We start from the raw sequence: 16,307 nt of genomic DNA, 5'->3' as shown, positions 1-16,307 counted from the left end.
AAAAAAAACAAATGCAAAGAATGTCACCTAATTGTACCCTCATATTAATCTAAAATAAAAAAAAAATAATTCTTGGCTATCCATAACTCTAGTGACCTTTTCTTGTATCTCCATTTTAGCAACCCACTCCAAGGACCAAACTTTAGGACTCTTACCTCAGAGATCTAAAATTTTAATATTCTACTCTCTGGTCATAGTCTCATATTATTTTAGCTTTCTTTTCCTTCCTGTTGTGCTTGTCTCTATTTTCTCCTAGTCTTCCCTTCCTTACCTTATGGTTGATTAAATCTCTCAATCATCCATGCACTATACTTGTACTACACTCACCTGAAACATCATTGTCCCTGAAAAGTCTTATAATTCTCAATTTCTGATCCTATACCTGTCTTGCTAATAGCTTCCAGGGGAAAAAGTCTCACAAATGTACCAAGTGGTGACACTGGAAATTCATGGTCTCCAACTCAAGTTAAATCCACAGTTCCTCATGTTAGTCCTTGTTCTTATCATTAGCATTTTCTTTCTTCACAACTGCTATTCCAAACCTTCTCTGTTTTCAACCCCATTCTTTTTTTTCAGCCTAATTCTTTGCCTGCTTCTTCATGCATGATAATCTCATTATAATATTCTAATCTTCTTCAATTTTCCAAACCTCCCTGCTCCTATAATCTTACAAGACTCAGAAAAAAAGATTTCTTCTCCAAGGCCAAATCCTCTTTCTGATGCTGAGCTCTTCCCTAGCCTTCTTTAGAAACTTTATCTTTAATGGAATCTTTAAACTCTTCTGCTCTGTCAATTGTTTTTTTTTAGTCCACTGGCATGTTCATCTCCCTCTATAACTGCTATGTAGCTTTTGCCTTTTCATTCAAGCTTTTGTTTCTTTATATTCCATTTATTCTGTAGTCCGTTGCCGTTTGGCTTATTACTCTGAATATGCTCATGCTCAAGTTACTAGTGACCTTTGTATTGCCAAATTTGGAAGATATTTTTCAATCTGTATCTTAGTGAATCTTTCTATTCCATTTATTATTTATCTTTCTGGAAACTCTTAACTCTCATGTCTTCTATGATGCCATACTTTTGGATTTCCTTCATCCTAGATAAAGCACTTTTATGTCCAGTTCTGGGCTTACTCTTCTTTTTGTTTCTTAACGATTGGTGTATCTGGGGGTTCTGTCATTAGCCCACTGCTTTTACTCAGAATATTTGTTTCTATCTCTCAGCCTCCTCATATTCCAAACCTTTACTCCTTTTTTGCCTTATTTCTTCTTACCTCACTCTCAGAAGATAACCTCACCTCCTATACCATAGAAAAGATATAAGCCATGAGAAAAGAACTCCCTCATTCTACCCCAGGCTTCATCTGCCTATTCCTTATATATTGGAATTTTGCAAGGTTATATTCTAGGTACTTGTATCCTCTGTATTTTCTCCTTGACCCTGTGCTAATAACTTATGAATGTATATACATATCAGCTTCTTCTAAGGTATCCCCCCCCCACCTAGATGTCTCACATGCACTGTAAGTTTATTCAATGTGTCTAAAATTAATCAGCTGCACCCCACTACTATTACATCACTCATAACTGCTTTTCCTCCTATATACCTATGTTATTAAATGGCATGCTATCTTCCTGGTCACACAAATAAACACCCCGAGAATCCTTCTCAATATCTCCCTCTCTCTAACCTCCTACATTCAGTCAGTTAACAAGTTCTGATTTCTTTACTTCCTAAATAATTCTGAAATCCATCCAATTTTCATCAGTATCAATATCATGATCTTAATGTAGGTAATAAACATTTCTCCTATGGATTACTGCAAGAACTTTTTATCTGGTCTCCCTGTCTTCAGTTTAGGCCCACATAGTCTATTAGTTTATTTTTGCATTATCAACTAAGAAATGCTCTTTTTAAGATGCAGATATGGATGTTATTCATCTGATTATATCTCTGCAGGAGCTTCCCATTTGTCAATCTCCTTAATGTGGCTTACAAGGTCTTTAGGATCTGGCTCCTGACCCCATATCCAAATTTATTTCTCATCACTGCCTCCTTTTTTTTTTATTGTTGGAGATTCATTGTGGGTACAAGATGTGTCACACACTGAGACCCCACCCCGCTCCCTCCTTCCCTCTCTGTGCTCTTCTTTTTCCCCACCTCCCTCCCTCCTTCTCTCTCTCTCTGCTCTCCCCTTTCCCCACCCCCCATCATGTCATTAATTGTCATTAATTGTCCTCATATCAGAATTGAATACAAAAGATTCATGCTTCTCCATTTTTGTGATTCTTTACTAAGAATAATGCGTTCCACTTCCATCCAGGTTAATACGAATGCTGTAAAGTCTCCATTTCTTAATGGCTGAATAGTATTCCATGGTATACATGTACCACAGCTTATTAATCCATTCCTGGGTTGGGGGGCATTTAGACTATTTCCACATTTTGGAGATTATAAATTGAGCTGCAGTAAACAGTCTAGTGCACGTGTCCTTATCATAAAAGGTTTTTTCCTTCTGGATAGATGCCCAGTAATGGGATTGCAGGATCAAACAGGAGATCTAGCTTGAGTTCTTTGAGTTTTCTCCATACTTCTTTCCAAAAAGGTTGTATTAGTTTACAGTCCAACCAACAGTGTAAAAATGTTTCTTTCTCTTCCCATCCATACCAGCATGTGCAGTTTTGAGATTTTGTGATGTGGGCCATTCTCCCTGGGGTTAGATGATTATCTCAGGGTGGTTTTGATTTACATTTCTCTAATAAGTAAGGATTATGAGCATTTTTCCATATGTTTGCTAGTCATTCATCTGTCTTCTTGAGAGAAGGTTCTGTTCATATCTCTTCCCCATTGATCTATGGGATTGTTGACTTTTTTAAGGCAGATTAATTTAAATTCTCTATAGATTCTAGTTATTAAGCTTTTGTCTGATTCAAAATATGCAAATATGCTTTTCCATCATGTAGGTTATCTATTTGCTTTGGTTGTTGTCTCCTTAGTTGTACAGAAGCTTTTCAGTTTCACTAAGTCCCATTTGTTTATTTTGGTTGTTAGTACTATTGCCATGGTGGTCTTCTTCATAAAGTCTTTCCCCAGGCCAATATCTTCCAGTGTTTTTCCCATGCTTTCCTTGAGGATTTTTTATCATTTCATGTCTTAAATTTAAGTCCTTTATCCATCTTGAATCAATTTCTGTGAGTGGGGAGAGGTGCGGGTCCAGTTTCAGTTTTTTACATGTGGACATCCAGTTCTCCCAGCACCATTTATTGAATAGGGAGTCTTTCCCCCACTGTATGTTCTTGTTTGGTTTATCGAAGATTAGGTGGTTGTAAGTTAGTTTCATTTCCTGGTTTTCTATTAGATTCCAAATGTGTATGTCTCTATTTTTTGTGCCACTACCATTCTATCTTGACCACTGTGGCCTTGTAGTACAGTGTAAACTCTAGTATGCTGATGTTCCCAGCTTTATTTTTATTACTAAGAACTGACTTAGCTATACAGGGTTTTTTATACTCCATGCTCCTAATATAAAGAATGTTTTGTAAATCCTAGCTCTGCCTTATTCTCTGTTCTTTTGAGCCTTTTTCCATACAGTTTTTTCTGTCTGGATCAATTTCTCTCTTTTGCTATTACCTCCACCAGATAAACTCTATTTTTTTTAATAAGTCATTTATACATAGATCATGAATACATTTATGCCATTGTGGGATTAAATGTGTTGATTATTTGTACAAATTGAAGTGCTTACATTCTACTAATTAACATAGCCTTCACCTCATTTACCCAATTACAGTGTTAAAACATTTCTGTTCTACATCTGATAGATCCAACTTGTACTTGCAATATGCTCCATAGGTATGGTCTCACCATTAACCCTCCCTCTATCAACCCACCCCCTCTTTTCCCCTCCCCTTCTCTCTTTCATCCTAGACTATAGTTGTGATTCATCTTTCATATGAAAGTGTGAGTGATTATAAATTGGTTTCAAAGTAGTACTGAGTACATTGGATTTTTTTTTCCATTCCTGAGATACTTTACTAAGAAGAATATTTTCCAGCTCCATCCATGTAAACGTAAAAGAGGTAAAGCCTCCATCTTTTTTTAATGCTGCATAGTATTCTATGGTATACATATACCATAATTTATTAATCCATTTCTGGGTCGATGGGCACTTGGGCTTCTTCCATGACTTGGCAATTATGAATTGAGCTGCAATGAACAATCTGGTGCAAATATCTTTGTTGCCAAATGATTTTTGGTCTTTTGGATATACTCCTAGAAGAGGAATTGTAGGATCAAATGGCAGGTCTCCATTTAGATCCCTGAGTATTCTCCAAACATCCTTCCAAAAGGAATGTACTAGCTTGCATTCCCGCCATCAGTGCAGAAGTGATCCCTTCTCTCCACATCCACACCAACATCTGTAGTTTTGGGATTTTGTGATGTGGGCTACTCTTACTGGAGTTAGATGGTATCTCAAAGTGGTTTTGGTTTTATTTCTCTGATGATTAAAGATGATGAGCATTTTTTCATGTGTTTGTAGGCCATGCACCTGTCTTCTTCAGAGAAGTTTCTCTTCAAGTCCCTTGCCCACCATGAGATGGGATCACTTGTTCTTTTCTTGCTAATACATTTGAGTTCTCAGTGGATGTTCTCAGTGGCTTGTCAAATATCAAGTAACAGTAAAGAGCTCGGTTCAACTCTTAGTTCTGTATTCTGTTCCATACATCTAACTCTCTGTTTTTGTGCCAGTACCATGCTGCTTTAATCACTATCGATTTATAATATAGTCTGAGGTCTGGTAGTATGCTTCCTCCTGCTTTGTTTTTATTTCTGAGTAATGTCTTGGCTACTCAAGGTTTTTTCTGTTTCCATATAAAATGAAGTACTAATTTTTCCAGGTCTTTAAAGTATGACAGAGGTACCTTAATAGGGATCACATGAAATCTATAAATTGCTTTAGGTAGTATAGACATTTTAAGAATGTTGGTTCTTCCCAGCATGGTATATTTTTCCCTTTGTTAACATCGTCAGCTATTTCTTTTCTCAGAGTTTCATAGTTCTCTTTATAGAGATCTTTCACGTCCTTAGGTAGACACACTCCCAGATATTTCATCTTCTTTGGCACTATTGTAAAGGGAATAGAGTCTTTGATTGTTTTTTCCCCTTTACTATTATTGGTATATATAAAAGCTACAGATTTGTTAGTATTAATTTTGTATCCTGAGATGTTGCTTTATTCCTTGATCACTTCTAGGAGTTTTGTAGTTGGGTCCCTGGTGTTTTCCAGATATACAGTCATATCATCTGTGAAGAGTGAGTGACAGTTTGATCTCCTCTGGTCCTATTTGGATCCCCTTGATTGCCTTCTCATGCCTGACTGCAATGGCTAAGACTTCCATTACAATGTTAAACAGCGGTGAAGACAGTGGGCAACCTTGCCTGGTTCCTGATCTGAGTAGAAATGTTTTCAATTTTAATCCATTCAATACAGTATTGCCTGTGGGTTTTCTGTAGATGGCCTCTATCAGTTTGAGAAATGTTCCATCTGTATTTTCTTAAGCATTCTGATCAAGAAAGGATTCTGGGTATTATCAAAAGCTTTTTTTTTTTTTTGGCATCAGTTGAGAGAATCATATGGTCTTTGTTTCTTAAGTTGTTTATGTGATGTATTATATTTATGTAATTATGTATATTGAACCATTCTTGGGACCCTGGGATGAAACCGACCTGGTTGTGATGTATAATTTGTTTGATGTGTTGTTGGATTCTCTTTGCTAGGATCTTACAGAATATTTTTGCATGACTATTCATTAGAGATATTGGTCTATACTTTTCTTTTCTTGTTGTGTCTTATGCTGGTTTGAGAATCAGGCTGATATTTACTTCATAGAACGTGTTGGGAAGTATTCCTTCTTTTTCTATGTTTTGAAGAATGTTAAGTAATATAGGTACTAGTTCATCTTTAAAGGTTTGGTAGAATTCTGATGTGAAGCCATTTGGTTCTGCACTTTTCTTTTTTGTGAGAGTTCTTATAGTCGATGCTATTTTAGAACTTGATATAGGCTTGTTTAACATTTCCACTTCTTTCTGGCTAAGTCTAGGAAGGTGGCGTATTTCCAAGTATTGATGTATTTGCTTCAGATTTCCATACTTCTGAGAATAGAGTTTTATGTAATATTCATTAAGGATTTGTTGAATTTCTGAGGAGTCTGTTGTTTGGCCTTTATCATTTCTGATTGATGAAATTAGAGATTTTACTCTTCTTCTTCTGGTTAGGTTACCCAGAGGTTTATCTATTTTATTGACCTTTTCAAAAAACCAACTTTTTGATTGATTGATCTGTTGTATGATTCTTTTTTTTTCAATTTCATTTAGTTCGGCTCTAATTTTAGTTATTTATTTTCTTCTGCTAGGTTTAGGGTTGGAATGTTCTTCCTTCTCCTGTTGCTTGAAATGTCCCATTAAGTTGTTGACTCCTTCTCTTTCCCTTCTTTGAGAAAGACTTGCAACACTACAAATTTCCCCCTTAGGACTACCTTTGCAGTATCCCACAGGTTCTGGTAATTTGTGTCTTCATTATTGTTTTGTTCCAAAAATTTGGAAATTTCCTTCTTAATCTCATCTTTGACCCACCTATTATTCAGCATGAGGTTATTTAGTATCCATGTTTTTCTATGAATATGTGGATTCCTGTTGTTACTGAGTTCAACTTTTATTCCATGGTGGTCCGAGAAAACACATAGAATGAATTCTATTATTTTAAATTTGCTGAGGTTAGACTTGTGACCTAAGTTGTGGTCAATTTTGGATGATGATACATGGGCTGATGAGAAGAACATTTATTTAGTTTTTCTAGGATGGAGCTGCCCCTGTGGCTAAAGGAGTATGGCACTGGCCCGAGATACTGGAGGTGGTGGGTTCAAACATGGCTCCAGGTGAAAAAAATTTCTGGTGGCACCTGTGGCACTAAGGAGTGGGGCACTGGCCTCATATACCGTAGGTAGCGGAGTCAATCCTGGCCCCAGCCAAAAACTGCAAAATTAAAAAAAATTGTTAGGATGGAATGTTCAGTAGATGTCTGTTAAATCCAGTTGTCAAATGGTTAAATTTAAGTCTAAAATTTCTTTGCTTATTTTCTTTTTGGAGGATCTATCCAGCACTGCCAAAGGGGTATAAAGTCTCCAACTATTATGGTGCTGGAGACTATAACCAAATTGCTCATGTCTGTTGGAGTCTCTCTTATAAATAGAGGTTCATTCAGGTTAGGTGCATAAATGTTAATAATTGAAAATCTCATCATGTTGAGTGTTCCCCTTAACAAATATGAATTGACCATCTTTCCTTACTTTTGTTGGTTTAAAGCCTATTGTGTCTGCAAATAAAATTGCAACACCTGCTTTTTTTCTGATTTCCATTTGCCTGAATTATAGATGACCATGATGAGATTCTTGTATGCAGTAGATGCCTGGCCTGGGTTTTTGTATCCAGTCAGCCAACCTGTGCCTCTCTAGAGGGCAATTTAAGCCATTCACGTTAATTAAGAGTATTGATAAATCTGGTAGTATTTGGGGTATCAAGTTTTTCAAAGGTCCAGTGGACATTTTTAATCCTTTTGCCACTGTGGAAGTTGGAGTTTGATCAAAGTTTCTGAGTGAGTTTACTTTGGTAGTGGAGTATTGTTCCTTATGGAGGATAGGTCTCCGAACGTCCTGGAGACCTGGTTTATTTATAGCAAATTTCTCCAACATGTGCATATCATTAAAGTATTTAATGTCTCTATCAGAAATGGGTTGAAAGCGATTTTATTTAAGGAGATTAAAGGTTCATGTCCACCCTCTTCTAGCTTGAAAGGTTTTAGCAGAGAGATCTGTGTTCATTCTAATATTCTTCCTCTTGTAGGTTTTGTTACATGTGGCTGTTTGCAGAATTTTCTCCTTCATTTTAACTTTGGAAAGCTAGTTATAATGTGTCTATGAGAATTTGTATTTGGGTTGTGTTGTGCTGGGGTTCTGAAACTGTCTGGTGTCTGAATTTCAGAATCTCTTGGCATGTCTGGGAAGTTCTCCTTGATTATTTCATGAGGTAGAGCATCTGGGCCTTTTGAAGCAACCTCGTCACCTTCAAGAATTCCTATAACCAAATTGCTCATGTCTGTTGGATTAGATCTCTTTGAATTATCCCAGGTCTCTCTGAGAGAATGATCCATTTATCTCTCCATTTCTCTTCCTCTTTGAGTGTTAGGGAGCATTCAAATGTTTTGTGTTCAATATCAGAAATCATTTCTTCTGCCTGCTCCATTCTGTTACTGAAGGCTTCTACTGTGTTTCTCAGATCTTTGAGGGCTACAAGTTCTTGCCTCACTGTGTCAACATCTTTGTGATTTTGTCTTTGAATTTGTTAAATTCTTGAGACATCTTTTGAATTATTCCTTGAAATTCTAATTCCATCTTTACCTCCATTCTGTTGATCTTTTTTGGTATCTAAATTATGAACTCGATTTCTGACATCTCAGCAATTTGTTTATGAATGGGATCTTGTGGTGTGTCTGCCATGTCATTTCTTGGGGAAGTTGATCTATTCTGATTATTCATGTTGCCAGAGTTTTTCCACTGATTCCTCCTCATGATTGTTTTTCACTGGTTGGCTAGCTGGATAGGTAAGGTGAAATTGGAGTGGGAGCTCCTGGATTTGTGGTTAACCAGCCCTTTGTCAAGGATCTGGGACTCATGACTGGAGCTTTTTCCCTTATAGCTTTGCAAAGGACCCATACAGTATTACAGTCTGAGGCTGAGGAGAACTGCTTTGTGTGGTGGGGTTAGGTGGCTCTGTCTTGTATTCAGCTGGTCCTTGTCCAATCCTAGTGGATCAGTAACTCGGGTTTGAAGTCTCAGCTGGAGTTTGCTTTCTTAGAGTCACAGCTTACCTCAGCCGAGGTGACCTGCACTTATCACTGTTCTCTCTCGACTCAGCTCCTAGTCTTCAGCTTAATTGGGTACTTTCTGGTCATTATTATTCCCTCTGGACTGGAACTTCTTTCAAAAGCTGGCTCCAGTTAGCCATCTTGTCCACCCCCCCAGATTAACTCTTACTCAGCCTTCCAACAAAACTCAGTATCACTGTCATTTTCTCCATGTATGGACCATGCCTATTTATTAATCCATACCATTTGGCAGTGCCTAGAACATAAAAGGCACTAAATAATAATATTCTAAATATTTCATAAAATACAAACAAAAAACTACGTTGCTTAGGTTGAAAGTATTCCTTGGGAACCGGAGTGTTGTTTAACTTGACTCTTCTGAAGTCTCTTGTACTCTTACTACTAACTACATCGGCTTAGAAGAATGCAGTTTGAAAAGCATTGCCCAAGGATACAATACAAAACAAAATCCACATATGCCCAACTTGATGACCTATCCCCTGTCTTCCTTTCCCAATTCATTTCTTTGAACACTTTGCAAGATGCTTCATGCTATAGTAATATTGAAGTGTATGTGGTTCTCTTCACTATCTCCCCCCATATACATAGTATAGTTATACTCTTTTTCATCTCATTTTGGACCCTTTACCTAGAATGGCTATTTTCTTTCTTCTGGCTAATTTATTCATTATTTTAAACTCAAGTTTAGGCATCAATTCTTTTAAGAAGCCTTTTCTAAAGCCATCCTTCCCAATCTAACACCAGATAGGTGTCACTCCTCAGTGGTCTTTTAATATTTTATGCATATCTCTACTTACCTAGCAGGTTGTTTTATAATCAGTTCATGTATTACACTTCTTTTACAATGTGAGCTTCTTGTGAGACAGACTAATTTATTTTTTATTATTATCTTTAGTGCCTAGCACAATACTTTATTTAAGTGCTTAAGAAATATTTATGAATGAATGTGTGAATAACCACATGTGTTTCCCTGGACTATTCTCAGGCAACTATCATTCGTTCTCTGTATGTTTTCCCTGAAGAATCTCTTTCATTTTTGTTTTCTCAGAAGTAATCAAGTGTTATATGTTATGTGTTTGTTGTCTCAGAAGTAATCTAATGTGCAGGGTACTATGTAATCACCATATCCTGCCCAGATCATAGCAATCTATCATTGAAGCTCCCAAGATGGAAAAATATACAAAGGGTAATGACAAAGGAAAGCAAAGTAGCAATTTGTTAACTAAGCATTGCCCCCCAAACCTTAACAGAATATATTGGTGACCTGGAATGAGTCACATGGTATATTCTTTTCCCTGTGGACAATCCAGTACATCTACAAGGACTACAGGAGCAGGAGTAGAGGGCATGTTTGCCTCTGGTGCTTAGTGTCTAGTTAGCCAAAGCCTCACTTGGGTTACTGACCCCCAACCAGGTATTTGTCCCATAGAGTGGGGAAAAGTGGGAAGAAAATAGAACTATCTAGGCTGGGCAAGCTGTGAGTCCAGAAAAGTATCATCTCTATATCTTGCTACTTATTCCCCACCCAAAAACATACGGTTTCAACTATAATACTTTCTGTATGTTGATGACTCAAGTCTTTTCCCCAATTCACCCTGCCTTCTACCATTGTGTAGCTATAGGTTAACTTTTATCATTAGGGTGTTCTTTATTACCTTCACATTTCTGGTGCTGACCTAAATTGTACTGATATGAAAGACTAGGGACTCAATTTTATCAAAGCTATAATAAACCTGATGATAAATGTTTTCCCATTTACACATACCAAAAGAATGTGGCATTCTTAAGAAGTATGTTGGTACTTAGCCAAAAAGCACAATCTAATACTTTAATCATGAGATCTTTGTCCTTTCCATTTAGAAAATTTTGTTAAGTACCTAGCATGAAAACTATTTCATCTAAGTTCCTCAATAACTATTAATTTCCTCTGCTTTCTCTTTTTGCCCTTCAAAAGAAATTATGTGGCTTGAGAAATTTTTAGGTTCCTCTTGAGATGAACTTTTCTGTTGACCTCGTCTTCTGTCTTTCCTTTAGTCTCCATTCTAGCTGAAACTGAAGAAATAAAGGCCATTTTGAAGGACAAGGGAATTAATGTGGAGACTGTTGCTGAGGTATATCCCATCAGAGTACAACCAGCTCGTATTCTCAGCCACATTTATTCCTGCCTAGGTAAGGAAATGGGCCAACCTACTAGAATCAAAGGATTATTTAATGGAGACTGATTTCTGCCTTTTGTATTTTCCTTGTTCTGCTATACTGTTTTGTTAAACTGGATCTGAAAAGGAATTTCAGAGTCTCGAATCCAACTTTCTAACCCTGTATATTTTGAACAGGCTGATAATTTTAGGCATGTTTTATGAACTCTTTGAGTATATAGGGTATGACTATGAGGCAACATTTTATATTTATTCCAAGCCTGTGCTTAAATATCATTTCCAACAAAGTTTCATTTCTTTCCTTCCTTCATTTTTAAGCACTTATTCCTTACATATTAGTACCAGATACTGGGCTATATGCTGTGGGAAACATACATGCAGCCAAATAATTAGAGTGCAATCTTATAAATGCTATAACAATGGTATTATGTACAAAGTACAGGAGAAACAGGATAGATTTGCCCAAGGAAGTCAGGAGGGGCCTGATAGATGAGGCAACAGTTTATGATTTATGAGTCAAATCAGTGATTTTTCAAAATTCTATTAGTGCAGTAGTTTTACAATAACAAAATTGTTTTAAGTATACATCAAATGACAACCATAATTCTACAAAGGAAAAGGAGGTAAAGGGGTATTTCTTTACTCTGTGTGTGTGTGTGTGTGTGTGTGTGTGTGTGAATATATATATATATATAGAGAGAGAGAGAGAGAGAGAGATTTAACAGAATTCTTTGCCTAACTTCAAATATTCAATATTTGATTGTCAGTTCCATAATCTTTTATTTTTTTAATTATGAGGTTAATCAACTTTGTGACTATAAGAACTTACTAAATATTAAACTGAAATCCTTATATAATGCTAATTATTTTCTAGTCTATTAGTACACATAGAGATACTTTCATAGTCATATTTAATATGTATATATAACTTCTGTTCTATTTTCACTTATTCTTTCATGTATGCATTTCTACATACAAAAATAGCTATATAGTATTTCATCAAATTAATTTTTCCCTTATTGGTGGTTGAATTGTTTCCAAAATTTTTATTCTTCTATGAAAGCCTATGTATTGACCACTATTTTCTTGTAAATTCTCAAAAAAGGAATTCTGGATAATAATATAAGCAGCTTTGTAGCTGCTGTTATATACTCCCAGGTTATTCCTTAGAAATTATAATTAAGTTATAGTTAAATACCAATAAAATATAAAATATACATTATTTCTTTTTTACTACCTCACTAACCATGGTGTTTATCATTTATTTTTGTTACATTAACAGGTTTTGATCTGTATAAGTTATTTCAGTTTCCTTTTTTTAAATTCCCAGTGAGCACTTTACCTTTTTCTTGAAACTCTATGTGTACTATTGCTTGCTTATCTAGTAGGATCTGCACATTGTATATGTTTATTGGTACTTTATATATATTTTATGGAACATGGATGATTAAAGATGGCTGACAAGAGACATCAGCTGCCAGATTATCTCATAAAAAGGAGATTTAAATTATGAAGAAACTGACAAACAATCATAGAATAAGTGTAAGTGCTATGGAATTATACCATAACCTACAATAAATACCATGGGAAGAAGATGCAGAGTAGAAGGAGAATTAGCAACAAATTGATAGAGGACATCCCTGGAGAGACCTTTAACCCAGAGAAAAGGGTGCCACTGACAGGAAGGGTCACTAAACCTAACAATGAACTGCCTTGTCCCTCATCCCACTTTGGTGGTAGTGGAGATCAAGAAGGCCTCTGGGAATTACAGGATTCCTCCTAAAGTTTGGGGCATTGTTGTACTCCACCTGGAAAACCAGAGTCTACCATGGTCACAAAAGAATATCTTGGCGTCTGGCTCACTCATACAAATATTAATCAGTAACTGGGAGAAGAGTAACATAGCCCTTCAAAGTACTGTCCAATTCAAGTAAACAGGGTGTGGTTAACTCACACCCATGAGTACCACCCACCATCTTACATTGAGAGTAAGCTGGGGACCTAATTCTCTACACTCTGTCAGGAAGAGGTGAATACAGCAAGTCATAACCTAAGAGGTTCATTAAACTTGCTAGAGCAGCCCATAGGCAACTTAGGACTGATACTCTTCTCCTTCATTTGGGGACCATTCTTCAGGGTCTCAGAGACAAGACCATAAGCCAAACCCAGCACCCTTGTCTTTCAGTAAAGAGGCCAGATGAAAAGGAACCAGAAGAAAAACTCAGAAAAAAAATGAAAAATCAAAGTGATAGGTCACCCCCTAAGGAGAATAATAACCCCTAACAAAGTACACCAACATAAATAAAAAGATTAAAAGGACGGATGAAGAATTTTAAACATGAGATGTAAGTAAGTACAATTGAAAATGGAAAGCCAACAAAGAGACTGCACAGGAAATTACTAAAAAAAAAAAAAGAGAGAGAGAGAGAGAGAGAGAGAGAGAGAGAGATACTAAAGAAAAAAAAAATAGAACTCCTGGAAATGAAAAATTCATTCAAGGAATTACAAAGCACAGTGAAAAGCCTTAATAACAGACTTAATAAGGTAGAAGAAGAATCTAAAACCCTGGAGATCATGCCTTTGTGAAAGTCAGATGGAAAGAAAGGAGAAAAAAGAACAAAGCCTGCAGGAAATGTGGGACTATGTAAGAAGACTGCTATAAGAATCATAGGTATCATTGAGGGCAAAGGAGAAAATTCACAAGGGATGGATACTTTATTTTAGGAAGTTATTCCGGAAAATTTCCCAGGGTTGCTAGAAATCTAGATATTCAGGTATAAGGACCCTACAGGACTCCTGGAAGATTCATCATAAAGAGGCAATCACCATGATACATAATCATCAGGCTGGCCAAAGTAAACATCAAAGAGGCATTTCTGTGAGAAGTAAGGATGGAAAGAGGAGGTAACTTACAAAGAAAAATTAATCAGACTAACTGATGAATTCTTCACTGAAACCCTACAAGCCAGAAGGGAGTGGGGACTCATACTCAGCATTCGAAACAAAATAATGGCCAACCTGGAATCTTGCATTATGCATAACTAAGTTTATTGCGCAATGGAAAAATAAGGATATTCTTAGACAAGTAATCACTGAAGGAATTTGTGAAGACCAGACCTGCCTTGCAGGAAGTACTCAGACATGCATTATATAATGATCAGTATAACAGATGCCCTCCAGTGCAAAATCATCCAAAATCTAAAGTTCAGAGTGCAGACACCACAATGGCTCAAAAGGTAAAAACAAAGTAATAAAGGTCTACCCAGCCAGATGAATAGGAATCCACCACACATATCAATACTTTTAAGAAATGTAAATGGGTTGAACTCTCCAATGAAGGGACATAGGCTGGCTGAAGGGATAATAAAAAAAAAAAAAAAGAAGCCAATTATCTCTTGTCTCTAGGAAACACATCTAACTCACAAAGATTCACTTAGAGTCAAGGTGAAAGGGTGGAAGACAATATTACATGCAAATGGAAACCAAAAGAAAGCCAGTGTAGCCATTATCATGTCAGATGATGTTGAATTTAAATTAACAAAAGTAAAGAAAGACGAAGATGTTCTCTATACAATGGTAAGGGGAACAATTCAACAAGAAGACTTAATAATTCTAAATATTTATGCATGCCCAGATTTGTAAACCAAATTCTACACAGTTTAAAAAAATGATGAAGAGCAGCACCGTAATTGATAGGGACATCAACACCCTACTCATAGAACAGGACATACCCTCCAAACAGAAAACAGTCAAAGAAACAAGAGACTTAAACAGAACTGTAGAATAAAAGGGCCTAACAGAAATTCACAGAACATTCTACCTCTAAGCTACTGAATATGCAGTCTTCTCATTAGCTTATGGAACATTCTCTTAAGATTGATCACAACCTAGGTCACAAGACGTGTGTCAACAATTAAAGAAAATAGAAATTTTAACCATGTGTCTTCTCAGATCACAGTGGAATAAAACTAGAAATCAATTCCAGCAGAAACACTCATCCCTACACAAAATCATAGAAACTAAGCAACCTGTTACTGAATGATAGGTGGGTCAATGAGGAGCTATAGATGGAAATCAAAAGATTCCTTGCACTAAATGACAATGGGGGCACAGGTTCTAAAAAATATATGGGATACAGCAAAAGCTGTCCTGAGAAGAAAGCTCATAATCTTAAATGCCCACATTGAAAAGATAACAAATCGATAGTTAATCATCTCAAGGAATTATAAAAGGAAGAACAAACCAATCTCAATCCCAACAGAATAAAAGCAATGATCAAGATTAGATCAGAACTAAATGAAATTGCAAACAAAAGAATGATCCATTTTGATCCATAATATTAATTAAGCAAAAAGCTTGTTCTTTGAAAAGATAAGTGAAAGTGATTAGAAATGGAACTATCCAGAAGATTAATGAAGCATAAGCTTAGTTCTTTGAAAAGATAAGCAAAATCAACAAGCCTCTAGCTACATTAATCAGAAACAGAAGGAAGGAAGAACAAACCAATCTCAATCCCAACAGAATAAAAGCAATAATCAAGATTAGAGCAGAACTAAATGAAATTGCGAACAAAAGAATGATCCATTTTGATCCATAATATTAATGAAGCAAAAAAGCTTGTTCTTTGAAAAGATAAGTGGAAAGTGATTAGAAATGGAACTATCCAGAAGATTAATGAAGCATAAGCTTAGTTCTTTGAAAAGATAAGCAAAATCAACAAGCTTCTAGCTACATTAATCAGAAACAGAAGAGAAAGAGCTTTAATGAGCTCAGTTAAAACTGAAAAGGGGAAACCACCACTGATATCATAGATATACAAAATTTTATCTCAGAATATGATAACATCTCTATGCTCACAAATGTAAAAACATAGAGGAAATGGTCAAATTTTTAGAAACACAGGACCTCCCTATGCTCAATCAGGAAGTTATGGAACTCCTCAGACTGATATCAAGCACCCAAATTGTAGCAGCAATAAAAAATATTCCAACAAAAAAAGTTCCAGACCAGACAGTTTCACATGCAGATTTTACCAAACCTACAAAGAAGAGCTTGAATCTATACTGCAGAAATTATTCCATAATATTGACAAGGAAGGTATCCTCCCTAACTCGTCCTATGAAGCCAATATCACCTTAATACAAAAGCCAGGAAAGGACACAACTAAAAAAGAAAACTATAGACCAATATCCCTTTTGAATGTAGGTATAAAA

General features: G+C 36.2%; 1 protein-coding gene across 3 annotated transcripts in view; it reads left to right on the top strand.

Annotated features, from left to right (window-relative positions):
• The window catches only part of PHKA1 (phosphorylase kinase regulatory subunit alpha 1), a 404,208-nt gene that overhangs the window by 111,841 nt on the left and 276,060 nt on the right, over positions 1 to 16,307 (top strand). For all 3 annotated transcript variants that reach the window (XM_003803354.3, XM_003803353.3, XM_012813746.2), the window contains exon 14: positions 10,973 to 11,107. In XM_003803354.3, coding sequence (XP_003803402.1) covers positions 10,973 to 11,107 — 135 coding nt within the window. The remainder of the gene's footprint in view (positions 1 to 10,972; positions 11,108 to 16,307) is intronic.

The sequence above is a fragment of the Otolemur garnettii genome, unplaced genomic scaffold (genome assembly GCF_000181295.1).
Source record: "Otolemur garnettii isolate 467f Iridium unplaced genomic scaffold, OtoGar3 scaffold00295, whole genome shotgun sequence".
Taxonomy (NCBI): domain Eukaryota; kingdom Metazoa; phylum Chordata; class Mammalia; order Primates; family Galagidae; genus Otolemur; species Otolemur garnettii.
Note: the sequence above shows the minus strand (reverse complement) of the source record. Positions and strands in the feature narration are given on the sequence as shown.